Source organism: Schistocerca nitens, chromosome 3 (assembly GCF_023898315.1).
Source record: "Schistocerca nitens isolate TAMUIC-IGC-003100 chromosome 3, iqSchNite1.1, whole genome shotgun sequence".
Taxonomy (NCBI): domain Eukaryota; kingdom Metazoa; phylum Arthropoda; class Insecta; order Orthoptera; family Acrididae; genus Schistocerca; species Schistocerca nitens.
Window position 1 is genome coordinate 516,051,069 of NC_064616.1, and position 17,073 is coordinate 516,068,141.

Sequence of the window (17,073 nt, forward strand, 5' to 3'; positions counted from 1 at the left end):
GTAAATGAATGCTGATCCCCTGAGGGCAGTAATCACTCCAAAATGCTCTGTCTTCATCTAAGTAATGTCTCTGGGTGTTGTTTGGAGACACCCCTGTTTGAGCACTGTTGCTAATGGTAAACAACTGTGGTTACTGGTAATTCCCTGGATGGCTTTCCATACTTTTGAAGAGCAAGTGTAATGATTGATAGAGCCCAGGAACGCTTACCATGACCTTTTCTTGTCCTCCTCAATTATGTACTGAGCCTTCACTCTTGCAACTCGAAAGCTGTGAGACTGTCTGCTGTTGGGCTGCATTTAAACCATCTAAGAGCCATACACCTGTCCCACATTGCTGAATGACACTCATCAGTCCATGAAGGTACAGTTTGCCTCCTAAGGTGACATGAAGACTTTGGGATGGATAATTCAGCAGCATGACAGATCACTCATGTGAAGTGGTCCACACATTCCTTGGCACTGTCATCATGTTCAAACACAGCCAGCTGGCTGAATAGTGTCCAGTTACACCTGATGACCATCCATTTTGGTGACTGCTGTCCAAGCAATCTTCCATCCAATAGGTGGATCCTCAGTGGGAAGTGGTCACTGGAATGAAGGTCATCAGTTGCTTCCCTCTATGTCAAGTCTGCAAGGGCTGGAGAGCATAAAGAGAGAGGAAGAGATGGCTGAGGATGATCCATTATCAGACAAGAAATGAGTAGGACTGCCAGTGTTGGGGATGCACAGCTCCTGAGACATCATGAGATTTTCCAAGACTCTGTCCCTGGTACAAGGATAGTTCAAACCCAGCCCCATAATGTATTATGGGCATTGAAATCACTCAGTAGGAGAAATGGGCGGTGGAGTTCTGCAATAAGGCCTGTAAGAGCATCAGATTCTATTGCATCTTGCAGAAGTAAATACAGAAAGCAGACAGTGATCTTCTCAGCAATGGCTATAGCTTGTAGGTCAGTAACCAAGGAGAAAGTAGAGGACTGAGGTGCGTGTTACTTACACATACAGGAACCTCTCTGTTAGCTCTGTCCCCAGTCACATCATCCCTCTGGTGATGGGTATAGACCAGTAGCACAGGAACATCAGTTGCTTTAAAATGTGTTTCTTGTAAACACAGACACAGGGGAAGTTCCTGTGCTAGCAGTTTCAGTTCCCCCACATGTGTCCTGAACCCATTAATGCTCCACTGTAATATGAGAGCCATCTACCACGGGGGGTTGCATTTTAGTGTTGTCTTTCTACCAGGGAGGTGAGCTCATAATGGGTGGGGGCTCAGTATTGGGGCACGATGATTGCCCCAGTCTGACATCAATGTCCATTGGCTCTAAACAATAATCATGAGAGACATCATCAGAGAAGATGATGTTGACCTGTTTGAACTGTTTGTGTCTGATTCCAGCAGTGGTGGATGCTTGACCTTTGGTTTTTTGCCCCGGGTAGGCTTCGGAGCCACAACTGTGGCAGTGGTAGTGGCAGTCTTGCACATTGGACCAGACTGAACCTTTGGAGGAGCAGAGAGCTTCACATTCTCAGCTACCATGGCCTTGTCTGGTGTTTTGGGAGGAAGTATGGGCTTCGAAGTAACTGCAGCAGCACATGTGCACCGACAAACACAGGTACTAGTGCTGACACTAGCAACCTCCATTTGTCTAGCAGCATTGGTTTTCTGGACCGGCTATTTAACAACTGAAGCAAAGGAGGCAGCAACATGGAGGGGGGGGGGGGGCTGCATGGCTTATAATTTTTTTTTGGAAGCACCATAGGGGATCCGTTCTTCAAGACAGACACAGTAGTCCCTACTCCAGACAGGGTGAGCCCCAGCCACTGAAAAATTCACGCCTTTGGGAGAGATGAACTTCCAACACCTTCATTGGCAGCCTTACCACATTTCCCACAAGAGGCTTATCCCTTACATCCAAGAGTGATGTGCCCAAGTCACTGGTATTTAAAATGGCACATTGGATTAGAGCATTGGACTGCACAGTTAGGCAAAGAAAACCCACCTTGATATGCTCTGGGAGTTTCATGCTATTAAATGTGAGGATGAACAAATCAGATTTGATTAGATTACCTTCCACCCTTTTCATTATATTTTGCATGTCTACAATGCCTTCTTGGGCTCACCCTACTTTCAGGTATTCATTGGGGATGTTCGCCGCCTCACTATCACTGATAGTGGTGTCAATGGCTGTGCTCCACCACAGAATTGGCTGACGGTGAACGGGGCCAGTCAAATGGGGAATGGCAATGCCAGCAGAGTGGATTACCTTATAGGTCAGATCATGAATGAATTCATCAATACAACCTTACAAAAAAGGTAGAAACATGACCTGGGAGGTATACAGAGGCTAATCAGCATGATGGAAAGCCCAGCAGGGTAACCTAGACATCGGGAGGCAGGAAGGGAATGAGAGAATCAATGGTAAGTGATCACTATCACAGAGGTCACTGTGTTGTGACCAGTGTAAGGAAGGAAGAAGGGGAGGGGAAGAAAGCGAAAGATTAATGGCAGCAAAAGTCCCATATGTGGCACTAAAATGAATAGAGGGACCATCATTAAGAAGGTACAGGTCATGGTCTACAACAAATGGTCAATGTGGAGCATCCAGCTAGATGAAAAAGCACTGCCACACAAGGGGTGATGGGCATTAAAATCCGCAAGGAGCAGGAAGGGAGAGGGGACTTGTTGAAGGAGGGCAGGTAAGGCAGCAGATGCAGGTGGCCTCCCTGGAGGGGGATAGAGATTGCAAACTGTGACTGCAGAGTCCAAGCAGACCTGAACAGCAACTGCTTCCAATGGGGTATGAAGTGGGATCCATGTACTAACATTATCCATATGGACCAATGTGCAGACACCACCAATGTGACTCAAAGGCCTGACTGAATTCCAGCAGACAGCACAGGACCTAGAAAGGGTCAGTGAGTGAGCATCAGTAAAATGATATTCATTGAGAATGACACAAGCAGCCAAGTAAAATGCAAAAAGGGATTGCAACTCTGGGAGGTGATGGTAGTAGCTATTACAGTTCCATTGAATAAGCATGGAGTGGGTATCCATATAGGAGGTGTACAGGATGGAGCCAATCAAGCTGCCAGGCGACCATCCATCACCAATGAGGACAGTGTGACATTTATAAATAAAAGGTCAGGTTTCAAGGGAGGAGATGAGACCTCTGGGGGCACGGTGCGAGACCTCTGGGGGCACAGAGAGAGAGAGAGAGAGAGAGAGAGAGAGAGAGAGAGAGAGAGAGAGAGAGAGAGAGAGTGTGTGTGTGTGTGTGTGTGTGTGTGTGTGTGTGTGTGTGTGTGTGTGTGTGTCACCTGTGGGTACCAAAGAAGGGAGGCATTTCTTTGGCCAGGTAGGGAGAGTGGCACCCGGAGGGGAAGGCATGGAAACTGCAGGCAAAGGGGAGAGAAGAGGGGGATGGGCTAGGATAAGGAAGAGGGGAAGAGGATGTGACAGAGGCAAAAATAGAAGTCATGGACACAGGGTAAAGTTGGTCATAATTTTGACGAGCCTCTGTGTAAGATAACCAATCAAGAGACTTGCACGCCTGGATCTACTTTTCTTAACACAGAGGCTCCTCTCATGAACTGGGTGGACAGTCACCATATTGAGGGTCTGTTGTTCATCTGGAAGACATATGTCTGAAGTGCAAGCACCGAAAGCACTTCATGGGTGACAGGATGCACAGCTTCACGTCACAACAATAACAATAACATTGATCTTCTCTTGAAAACCAGAATAAAGGTGCCAGTAATGATACAGTTGTCCTTACAACCTTTCTGCACACATCAAATGAAATGAACACCCCATCATTTCAGATTGACCTGGAGTTCCTCATTAGTTTTAAGGATAAGGTCACTATGAAAAATTACTCCCTGGACCATATTCAAGGACTGATGCAGTGTAATTTCTTATTTATTTATTTATTTACATGTCAAGTTCTGTAGGACCAAATTGAGGAGCAAATCTCCTAGGTCATGGGACATGTCAGTACATGAAACTATAACATAAAAGTAATAACAGATAAAAATAAAATGTTTATGAACCCGAAAAAAGTCCATCGATAAGTTGAAGTAAACGCAATCAACAATACAACAAGTATCAGCTTAAGCTTTCAAGGAACTCCTCGACAGAATAGAAGGAGCCACCTATGAGGAAACTCTTCAGTTTAGATTTAAAAGCACACCAGTTACTGCTAAGATTTTTGAATTCAAGTGGTAGCTTATTGAAAATGGATGCAGCAGTATACTGCACACCTTTCTACTCAAGAGTTAAGGAAGTCCGATCCAAACGCAGGTTTGGTTTCTGCAGAGTATTAACTGAGTGGAAGCTGCTTATTCTTGGGAATAAGCTACTATTGTTAACAAGAAATAACATTAAGGAATATATATATTGAGAGGCCAATGTCAAAATACCCAGACTCATGAACAGGGGTTGACAAGAGGCTCGTGAACTTACACCACTTATTGCCCGAACTGCCTGTTTCTGAGCCAAAAATATCATTTTAGAATGGGAAGAGTTACCCCAAAATATAATACCATATGACATAAGTGAATGAAAATAAGCAAAGTAGACTCATTTTCACTAATGTTCACTGGGATGTCCCAAAGACAACCACAACCACAAAGAGCTGCAGACTGAGCAGCAGAAGCAGCTTTGATCAACAAGAAACCTGACTGCATCTTACTGAGAGACTCCATGTTGCCAAACTTGTCTTAAATATTTTAAAAAAAATAATGAATTGCTGGTGGTGAATGTGTCCCTCTCTGTCATAGTACAGACTAGGTAGCAGGGAAAGTGTTTCACTCCAAGCTGGCAAGCCTGGCCCTCCTCTCAATGTGTAGCCAGTGAAGGGAAGGCTACAGCATTCAATGATCTGTTACCACTCACTCAAAGAGATGGCCATAGAACAGCCAGATTTTTGGAGCTTGATACGCTTCATGCACAGAGCACCTGCTGTGGTATCAGCAGCAAAGCACCCACTCTGATCAGAGGCTTTTACCATGGGTACCACCCAGCCAGAGCAAGGGCCATCTGGCACAGTAGCCGTTACCAGGAATTCTGATGTTCCAGGATCACAAGCAACCACTCCGGGGCATACATGGGAAGGCAACAGCTCAGATATCAAGTAGTATGATCCCTGTGTTGTCAGAGGGCTCAGCCAGATGGGTACATAACAGCCACGTGACAGTAAATGGCTATATGTGCTGGTGACCTAGTGAGATGGAGGGGGGCTACAGTGAGGAGAACGAAGAGGGGAAGGAAGGTGGAAAAGGGAGCCACACCATAGATGCTAGAGAGGGAGTTCTTCCCCAAATGGCTCACACTACAGTCAGAAAATTGGGAAGTGGGAGTGAGACACCAAAGGGGGACTAAAAATACCAAAAAGGATGAAAGAGGAAAGGCAAAGGGAACAAAACTGCAAGAAATACAGAAAACCAGGTGGATAGCCAGGTCACCATAATTAAGAACACTGAGAGGAGGGATGGAGGGGGCAGTGGGGAAGGAGTGAGGATGGAGAGGGAGGAGCAGCCCATGGAGGAAGAATGGGCTGCAACACCTTGGTGCCCCATGTGCACTACACATGGACTTACAGATGAGCCATGAGCCCCCTGGGGGGGGGGGGGGGGGGGATGATTGGTGTAAAGAGAACAACAAGAGCTTTAAATGAAGGAAAATCAACTGTCCTTCCCAGTACATGAGTTACACAACTGTTAGCTGCAGCAGCAGAAGACAGAAAATCAAAGTAGTAGCCAAAAAGCATACACTCAACAAAGTGAAGCCCTCTGACAAACACCAAATATTGGAAGAGAGCAGCAGCAACTCTGAAGATGCTGATAATATGCTGTACATTGATTCCTCCGATAATGATTTGTACACAAGTAGTGATGAAAACAGTGAAACAGTGAAGAAGGGGACTTCATTGTAGTCGAAGTAGAGGACAAAACTGCCACAAGTTTTCACTATTATGTTGCGGAAGTCATGAAAATGTACAATGATGTCTGGGAAGTAAATTTTTTTAACAGCGTTGTTTCTACTACAAAATTTTAAGCTGCAGAAGATGATGATTCCTTAGTTGCTTCAGATGCTAAAGTATGCTATGAAAACATGATTTTTATCTAGTTTGATGTCACTGTATTCATTGTGCAGTAGTTTTGTTATTTCCATGATGTTTTCATTAATATAATTGTAAAGGTATGTTTAGCATTGTTACTAATGTTGTTTCTATGAATTTTTATATTTATGGTCCTGTAATTCATTTCTTTAACTGAGCAGTCCTTTTAACCCTGACATATGGTCCAGTTAACCCAGCCACTGGAGTTAATGGGTCCAAAAGTAGCGTCCAAGTTCTTCTCCATTTCTGTAAAATCTGTGTGAGATACTGCAAAAATGAAAGTATCAGTAGTTTCAGTATATGTTTTCCTCCAGATTCATGAATAAAAATTTAAAAGAAAATTATTCCTTAAGTAAAATTTCAAGGGAAGAAGAAAACAGGTCCAGTTAACCCCCAACTTCGCCTACCACTGGACAAAGACAAGTAACACTGTGAAGAAATCACCAGAAAAGGATAAAATATCTGTGATACTTGACTACTGGTGAAGCAGATGAACTATTAAAGCTTCAGACCAATAAAGCATATCACTGGTAGAAAATTGATAATTCTATGACTCTGCCCTGAACTATGAAAAGATCTTTGCTTGTGTTTATTGGAATAATGCACTGGATGTGGAAAGAAAACAGTGATTATTATATTGCGCTTCTGAATTCTGAAAATGTAACATCTAGAAGCTGTGTTCTTTAATCTGTGCATACTCAAAAAATGATTCCATGAGCTACTAGTGAGTGGAAAAATGCAGAACAAAGTAATCTCATCATTTTATGTTATTTCTATCAGCAATTATTCATATTGGTACTGTAAGTCTAGCTTAAATAAGGAGTTTCATTAAGCCTGGTACATGGGTCTTCCAGTCCAGGTTATGGGCGTTTTAGAGCCACAAACATGATCAGTATCTATTTCTTGGATTTCCTCATATGGAGATATTATAGGTATGACCTCTGGTGTTCTATTAAAATTACTTAACTGTAGACCTAGGTAATAAGGCATGCCAAAATTTGATGACAGTCACATGTTGATATTTTCACATTAACTAAGAGTTTAAAAAGGGAACTGGAAATATTTTTTGTTTATGTAAAAGTATTACCAGCAAACTTGACAAAACTGGCCCCCTGTGACACTGCAGGTGGAGGAGCATTAATATATATTAAAAATGACAGTGGACCCCTGATAGAACCTCGTCTTTCTAAAAGAGGAGACACTGATGGACCAGGTTGCAAGTGATCTAGGTTTTAATAGGTTATGTGCATGGCCAACAAGCAAACAGTCAAAAAGAGTATAATATGTGCTGTGCTCTAGAGAAGGTATGCACTTTTAAGGCAACATATAACATGGCCATACCAATATGTCCTGAGTAGCCTTGGGTATTGACAGCTTGCTGCCATTTAACAGTATGTGATCAAATGCATTATACTAGTGCGATGCTATGTGCTATCATAAGGGGTTATCATCAATGACCACGAATGCTGTGAATTGTGGGTACTCAAAGCAGTAACCAGTACCTTCAGGAAGCTATTGAAGCCAAAGTGATAGCATTACTTCAGAAACATCTAGAAGCCACATTCTAGTATACTGTGATGTACAGGGTTATGTTTACAAAGCCTAGTCCTTCTCCTGAACATGAAAAGCACCAGGAACTGACACTGAGTGGACATTTATGGTGTATGTTCACTTTTTAGCTCTACCTCATTAATGTTGAATGAGCAATAATAATATACTCTAAACTTAGATCAAAGCATAGTAGCAGGAAAGACCTCAGAAACATGTCAAAAGACAATGACATATTTTCTTGGGCTTATGTGAAGTGGAGGTAGAGGAGACAAGTAATTTCGCTGAAACTTTAATGATTTGCTTGAATTGTGACAAATCATATTTATAGGACATTAAGGGATAGTCAGTGATAACTGAACAAGTAGCTTAACTAACCAGATCAGTTTCATTCTTGGCTCCTGCCAGGCTGAGCATCATTGCCAGGAAAGCTGAAACTGCATCACTCCTCCTGAAACAAAGACAGACAAGAATATAACTAAACAGCACAGAATTTGAGTTCATATGACCTGCTCATATAACGTAACAGGTAAGGAACAGTGAGTGAAGGCGCTTTCTACCTCAGACAACAATTATTCATTCCCCCCCCCCGAAGGTCACCCCCTTCCACAGCATCCTCCTACCTCAAGATCACACCTTCCCTCCTCCTCTCTCGTCAATATTACCCTCTTCACCTCCTCCTCAAGATCACCCCTCCTCCAAACATCCACCCTCAAGCTTACCCTTACGATCTTCCCCTCAATATCACCACCAACTTCCCTCTCCCCTCTCCTTCACCTCCCCCTCCCCCCTCTCTCTCCATCATGTATCACTTAATATTTCTTCCAAGATGGTGGATATATCCACTTGTGCTGTTTAAAAATTCAACATGGTGGAAATAGTTCAGTTACAATGGCAGGAAATTGTTGGTATAAATAAATCCAAGATGTCAGAAATGGTAGGGCATTTTATATCTACGGCTATGTTGAGGACAGCCCACTTGTACTGCTTTAAAATGTCCACAAGTCCCCCACCTGTGCTCTCCTCTAATTTCCCAAAATTTCCCAAGCTTATATGTATGCCCTAAACAAATTAGGAATATTGCTGCTCCACCATGAACAATTTGGAGCTAACCATCATATTATTATTATTCTTTACTTTCTCAGACGTTAAGTCTGGTTAAAAATGAAAAGTGACGCGGACCTTGATCAGGCGTCACTTCCTTTTAACTGTATGGTATGTGTTATATTGCATTTAGGAACTTTCGGGTAATTGAACATGTATCAATAATTACTGATTTCTGTAGTTGTATATATACGTTTGGATGTAGCTCTATTGCATTGATGTACTGGTGGATATTGTGTGGTATGACTCCTGTAGTTGATAGTATAATTGGTATGATGTCAACTTTATCTTGATGCCACATGTCTTTGACTTCCTCAGCCAGTTGGATGTATTTTTCAATTTTTTCTCCTGTTTTCTTTTGTATATTTGTTGTATTGGGTATGGATATTTCGATTAGTTGTGTTAATTTCTTCTTTTTATTGGTGAGTATGATGTCAGGTTTGTTATGTGGCGTTGTTTTATCTGTTATAATGGTTCTGTTCCAGTATAATTTGTATTCATCATTCTCCAGTACATTTTGTGGTGCATACTTGTATGTAGGAACTTGTTGTTTTAAAAGTTTATGTTGTAAGGCAAGCTGTTGATGTATTATTTTTGCGACATTGTCATGTCTTCTGGGGTATTCTGTATTTGCTAGTATTGTACATCCGCTTGTGATGTGATCTACTGTTTCTATTTGTTGTTTACAAAGTCTGCATTTATCTGTTATGGTATTGGGATCTTTAATAATATGCTTGCTGTAATACCTGGTGTTTATTGTTTGATCCTGTATTGCAATCATGAATCCTTCTGTCTCACTGTATATATTGCCTTTTCTTAGCCATGTGTTGGATGCGTCTTGATCGATGTGTGGCTGTGTTAGATGATACGGGTGCTTGCCATGAAGTGTTTTCTTTTTCCAATTTACTTTCTTCGTATCTGTTGATGTTATGTGGTCTAACGGGTTGTAGAGGTGGTTATGAAATTGTAGTGGTGTAGCCGATGTATTTATATGAGTGATTGCTTTGTGTATTTTGCTAGTTTCTGCTCGTTCTATAAAGAATTTTCTTAAATTGTCTACCTGTCCATAATGTAGGTTTTTTATATCGATAAATCCCCTTCCTCCTTCCTTTCTGCTTAATGTGAATCTTTCTGTTGCTGAATGTATGTGATGTATTCTATATTTATGGCATTGTGATCGTGTAAGTGTATTGAGTGCTTCTAGGTCTGTGTTACTCCATTTCACTACTCCAAATGAGTAGGTCAATATTGGTATGGCATAAGTATTTATAGCTTTGGTCTTGTTTCTTGCTGTCAATTCTGTTTTCAGTATTTTTGTTAGTCTTTGTCTATATTTTTCTTTTAGTTCTTCTTTAATATTTGTATTATCTATTCCTATTTTTTGTCTGTATCCTAGATATTTATAGGCATCCGTTTTTTCCATCGCTTCTATGCAGTCGCTGTGGTTATCCAATATGTAATCTTCTTGTTTAGTGTGTTTTCCCTTGACTATGCTATTTTTCTTACATTTGTCTGTTCCAAACGCCATACTTATATCATTGCTGAATACTTCTGTTATCTTTAGTAATTGGTTGAGTTGTTGATTTGTTGCTGCCAGTAGTTTTAGATCATCCATGTATAGCAAATGTGTGATTTTGTGTGGGTATGTTCCAGTAATATTATATCCATAATTTGTATTATTTAGCATGTTGGATAGTGGGTTCAGAGCAAGGCAGAACCAGAAAGGACTTAATGAGTCTCCTTGGTATATTCCACGCTTAATCTGTATTGGCTGTGATGTGATATTATCTGAATTTGTTTGGATATTAAGTGTGGTTTTCCAGTTTTTCATTACTATGTTTAGGAACTGTATCAATTTAGGATCTACTATGTATATTTCCAATATTTGTAGTAACCATGAGTGGGGTACACTATCAAAAGCTTTTTGGTAATCAATGTATGCGTAGTGTAGAGACCTTTGTTTAGTTTTAGCTTGATATGTCACCTCTGCATCTATTATCAGTTGCTCTTTACATCCTCGCGCTCCTTTGCAGCAGCCTTTTTGTTCTTCATTTATAATTTTGTTCTGTGTTGTATGTGTCATTAATTTCTGTGTAATGACTGAAGTTAATATTTTGTAGATTGTTGGTAGGCATGTTATGGGGCGATATTTAGCTGGGTTTGCTGTGTCTGCTTGATCTTTAGGTTTCAGATAAGTTATTCCATGTGTAAGTGTATCAGGGAATATGTATGGGTCTGCAATGTAACTGTTAAATAATTTAGTTAGATGTGAATGTGTTGAGGTGAACTTCTTTAGCCAGAAATTTGCTATTTTATCATTTCCAGGGGCTTTCCAATTGTGCGTAGAATTAATTGCTCGGGTGACTTCATGTTGCAAAATTATCACTTCAGGCATTTGTGGTATCATCTTGTATGTATCTGTTTCTGCTTGTATCCACCGTGCATGCCTGTTATGTTGTACCGGGTTTGACCATATGCTGCTCCAGAAGTGTTCCATGTCTCTTATGTTTGGTGGATTGTCTTTTTTTATGTGTGTGTTATCTATTGTTTGGTAAAATTTCTTTTGGTTTGTGTTGAATGTTTGGTTTTGTTTCCTTCTATTTTCACTTTTTTTGTATCTTCTAAGTCGTTTCGCCAAAGCTTGTAATTTTTGCCTCTTTTCATCTAATTGCTCTATTGCTTCTTGTTGTGAGATTTTACCTAACCTTTTTCGTTTTTTGTCTGATATTTCATTTCTTATAAATTGTGTTAACTGACCGATGTCTTTTCTCAGTTTTTCTATTCTGATCTGTAGCCTGTGTTGCCATGCTGGTTTTGTGGGTTTCTTCTGTGTGTTGGTTGGTTCTGATATCTGCCTAGTGTGTATATTTAGTGTAGTGAGTGCTCCTACATAAACCAGTAGTTGTAACTCTTCCATAGTTGTGTATTCATTTATTTTGTTGTGTATGATTGTGTTGATAGTTTTTATTGTTGTTTCGACTTGTGGGCTATTTGGTGGTCTATGCAAGAATGGTCTAATGTCTGTATTTGTGTCTTTGTATTCTATATATGTCAACTGAAATTTTTCTTCTATATCTAACATGTGTGTCACTTCGTGTTCTATTTGTGCTTGTGCTGGTGGCTGTCTTAAAATTTCATTTTCCTCTGATTGTTTAATTGATGCGTGTTGTTCTTTGTTTGTTTGCTCTGGGATGTTTGAGTCCATTACTGTATTTTCTTCTTCTTCTAATTGCACATTATTTTGTTCCAGTATTTGTTGTACTTGTTGTTTGATGTTTTCTAATTTTGACTGGGGTATCCTGTTATTTTTTATTATTACACGAATCTGATCAGCTAGACGTTGTTCTGTTAAAAATTTTAATTCTGGGTATCTGGTAATAAATGTTGTGTATACTTGTGATCTGTATCCAGTTGTGTTGGTTCCTAGGTTTGTTGCTTGGTAATAACAGAACATGAGGTGTCGATTAACTTCATCTGACCATCTCATCCTCTGTCTTTGTTTTCCTTCTAGGGTGGTTGCAGGAAGCATATCCTGCAAAACACCTCTATTTGGATTTAAATCATTTTCCAGTTGGCTAGCAGTGTCATTACCATTGTGGGCGGGCATAGGGTTCAAGCGCCGTCCCCGACCATGACGGCGCTTGTCCGAGGCTTCTTTAGTTCTGTCCTGAACCAAGTAATCACACTAAAAGGGGGGTTAGCCCTATTAGTGGTTTGTTCTTTTCGTCGCCTTTTACGACTGGCAGAACATACCGGAGGCCTATTCTTTTCCCGGGCCTCCACGGGGTATAATATTATTATTATTATTATTATTATTATTATTATTATTATTATTATTGTGCAATTTCCCCATATTGTCACCTGAGTTGAAAAGAAGAATGATACATAGAAGGATTGCCATGTGTGTTGCAGGAATCAGTGTAGGAATGTATAGTAATAAGTTAGGTGTGACACTGAGGTGCTTAGTTGAAGGATTGCCATGTGTGTTGCAGGAGTCAGTGTAGGGATGTGTAGTAATTAGTTGGGTCTGACACTGAGGTATTTAGCTGAGCCTGATCTTGTTGTGGAGTACATAGTTATGAGATGTCCTGCACTCACAGCTCCCCATGGTTTTGAGGGATTATGCAGTCATGCTGTGCTGAACTTTTTTAAGTTATGGTAGTTTTGTGCATTGCAACAAGAATGATAAGAACCACACCCTGGAAAAAAAGTTCTGAATTGTGTATGAGCCATCAAAATGTAGACATGTAACATGGAGTACATTCATTTCTACCTGTCATACAACAGCTGCAGAAAGAAAAGTCTTGAGACAGAATGTAAATATTAGTCAGTGCATGATAATAATAGACTGTCGAATAAGTGTACATGTGTTCAGTAACTGTCATTGTTGCAGGTGACATCATTGTGTATCCCCAAATGAAACAACAGTGTGAATATTCAGTGGCCAAAGTATTGCTCTTTAATACAATGCATAATTTGAATATCAAAGACAATAAAGAAGTTCTAATTTAAATAGCTTCATAACATGTATTCATTCCAGTGGTGGTTTTAAAACCCTTGATACTGAGGTAGTAAAGTGGCATTATTCAGATTAGGTGATCCATCCATGCTATAATTTTATGCTAATTGCAGCCATGTTCAGCAGAAATAATCAAATTTCCTCAGTGGTATCAGATAACTATACTATCTGCAGCAGTGACATTCCTCAAACAATGAAAATATACACACACCAAAAAAAGTTTTGCATCACCCCAGTTCCCAGAACTCCTGAAGACAGACATTCACTGTGGATATTGTATCACAGACACAGTCCCTTTGACTGTTCAGAGATGTCACTAAACCCACCCAAAGATGTAAACAACCATGCATGAGAAGTGCCTATTAGACAGAGTGGGTCCGACAGCCAACCATTTCCAGTCATTCCACCAGGAAGGAGGTACAGGCCTTGTGTTGCCTGTAGTTCAACCGTGCCTAGATGGTCAATACCATAGTTCAATTGCATCTGCTTTGTTACTTTGTGCCAGGAAGGGCTCTCAACAAGGGAAGTGTCTAGGCATCTTGGGGTGAACCAAAGTGATGTTGTTCAGACATAAAGGAGAGACAGAGTGACAGGAACTATTGATTACATGCCTCGCTCAGGCCGCCCAAGGGCTACTACTACAGTGGATGACAGCTGCCTACCAATTACAGCTTGGAGGAACCCTGACATAAACACCACCATGTTGAATAATGCATTTCGTGCAGCCACAGGACAGTGTTATGACTCAAACTGTGTGCAATAGACTGCATGATGCGCTACTTCACTCCCGACGTCCATGGCAAGGTCCATATTTGCAACCATGACACCATGCAGTGCAGTACAGTTGGGCCCAACACATGCCAAATTGACCACTCAGGATTGACATCACATTCTCTTCACCAATGAGTGTTGCATATGCCTTCAACCAGACATTGATTGGAGATGTGTTTGGAGGCAACACGGTCAGGCTGAACACCTTGGACACACTGTCCAGTGAGTGCAGCAAGGTGGAGGTTCCCATTACATGTCAACAGAGACTGCAATAGTATGCAAGAAGTTTTTGTTGAATACTTTTGACATTTCTAATGGATGACTCTCTAGGCTTTTAACAAAAAGCAAGGAAGTAGGTACACCTCACCTTGGTGGAAGGGGCAAACATCAGAACAAATTCTCTGTACTGGAAGGTCTGATCAATAATGTAAAGGAACACATCAGAAGCTTTCAACTTTCCGAGAGCCATTATGGAAGCAAGGATAATCCCCACAAAAGATTTTTAAATCCTAAGCTGTGTGTGGCCAAAATGTATGATTTGCACAAAGATAAATGCATATCTCAGAATAAAGAAATTGTGGGGGTGCACATCTATCCAAAAATCCTTAACAAAGACTTCAACCTGTCATTTCAACCAGCACATGAAGACACTTGCTCTTTTTGTGACAAACTGAGCTTTGAAATGGACACTGCTACCAATGCAAAAGAAAAAAGAAAGTTTCAAACTGAAAAGGAGCTTCACCTTATGTGGGCTGAAGCTGCAAGAACAGCAATGGCTACAGACACAGCATGAAGTAAAGAGGCAGATTCCCAGATATTCATGTTTACCTTGGCACTGCAAAAAGCACTTATATTTTCTAAACTGACAACATCCATATTGTACTACAAAAGAAACATGTACGTGTATAATTTTGGATGCCATAATTTAACTGATGGCAAAATCCAGATGTATTTTTGGGATGAAACATCTGGATCAAGGGGTTTACAGGAAATTGGTACCTGTTTATTGAAACATATTGAAAAGTGTGTCACTTCTCAAAAACAGGTAGTTGCATACAGTGACATGTGGTGGGCAAAAAAGGAACATAAATATTGCCCTAACACTAATGAAAGTGACACAATCCCCTTAATTTCATGTCAACATTATTGATTTAAAGTTCTTGCTCCCAGGTCACTCATACTTGCCAAATGACAGGGATTTTGCCCAGATGGAAAAACCAATTAAATAAGAAAGAATTTCTGTCTTCCCCAGATGATATTTTTAAAACAATTAGGAAAACTGGCAGAAACAATAAATTTGTATGCACAGAACTGAAGCATTCTGACTTTTTGGCACTCAAACAGTTACAAAATGCAGTGGTAAGAAGGAAGCAAAATGAGGAGTATGTTCAATGTAATCGGCTGAAAATAAAATGGACGCATTTTGAGAGACAGCAGCCATACAAACTGCTCTACAAGCAAACACTGAATGATGACATTGACTTAGATGTCCCAAACTTTGCTCCCAAACATGGTAGAGGGAGACCACATGCACATGATACTATTGCAGTTTCAGAACTTTACCCAAACATGAGAAAAGTGCTGAAAAAGAAAATGCAGAATATGCTTGATTTGCTCCCTTATATTATAGCTATCAAATATAGGAATTTCCTTGTTCTACAAACAGAAGACAGATGTCTCGACCACGAAGAAGAAGAAGAAGAAGAAGAAGAAGAAGAAGAATGTAATCCTTAGTTGTACAGAAACCAATTGACCTGAAACATATCTGACTGTGTAGTTTGATTACACATGTGAATTTAATAAGAAGGTGTACATTAAAACTGTAATAAAATTATTTGCAATAAAAGAATTATCAGGTTTATCTACAATGGTCAATTTATTTTATTTCAATAGTGGTTCAACTCCATTACCTCCACTTTTCTGCATATAATGCTGCTGAAATCATCCAAATAAATAGAAAGAAAGGTTCATCTCTAGCAACAAGTCATATACTTGAATATTTTTAGTAACTTGACTGCAGATTTTTCAGTGCTCATTTAAATTTAGGACTCTGTATCTCAAAAATGAACAAAAATAGACTTGTACCACTATTGAAATAAGCCCTTCATATTGCGAACGTGCAACACTCATGGTGGCAGATATTGATTAGTTATTGATTTTGTTTACAGCATTGATAACAGAAAGTCTTGAAATAGTGAACCTTGTCAGCAGCATTCTACAGATGAGTGAACTGAAGCCAGTGCAGTGTTAACTTGCACCACCCTTACCTGGTGGGCGTTAATTCCAAGATTGTGCACTGTGGAAAGTGATTTAGATTTCATTTAGTGCCGAACCATGATCTTAAAAATTGCATTGAGTGTTACGGAGAGACATGTGTCAAACCTGGTGAAAGATATAGCTAGAGTGTAACCCGACTCCAGCAAAACAGGATTGCTATTGGCTGCATACACAAAATGTGGAACTGTTGATGAAGAAGATCTGGATCACGAGTAAGGTAAGTTAAATTACTGTCAGTTACTTTGCTATGTCTTTTATTGTTGTTGTTGTTCTTGTTGTCAATGCTGTGAACAAAATGGATTTCTGATGTCATGACAGTTGCATGCTCAACCATCGTTGTCAGTGCTGTAAACAAAATTAGTATCTTGCTCCATGATAGTCACAATATATATCGCCTGGAAGTGATCTTGGAAATTACCTATGCAGAAGGTAATAATCAGGTATATTGGTCTGTCTTGCATCCATAACTTATTTGTGCAGTTTTGTATTAATGTAGAATTTTAACATTGCTAACAGTTTGCTCAAATTTTTTAAACGAAAGGGCAGTTTCAGCTTCACAACAAAATGACATGGTTTGGATAATCACTTTTATTTGCCTTAATGGAGTAAACAAAGAACTATGCTATGTGTAATACACTGATTATAAGGTGTGGCTGTAAATGTGAACATCAAATATATCTTCAAAGAACTTTTGAATAATCTACGTATCTGGTGACATCAAATTTAATTATTTTA

The 17,073-nt window shown here is 40.1% G+C and overlaps 1 protein-coding gene across 1 annotated transcript in view; it reads right to left on the reverse strand.

The window, feature by feature from the left end:
• The window catches only part of LOC126248436 (aminopeptidase N-like), a 467,552-nt gene that overhangs the window by 15,449 nt on the left and 435,030 nt on the right, over window positions 1-17,073 (reverse strand). Inside the window, exon 14 of the mRNA XM_049949414.1 lies at window positions 8,046-8,118. Coding sequence (XP_049805371.1) covers window positions 8,046-8,118 — 73 coding nt within the window. The remainder of the gene's footprint in view (window positions 1-8,045; window positions 8,119-17,073) is intronic.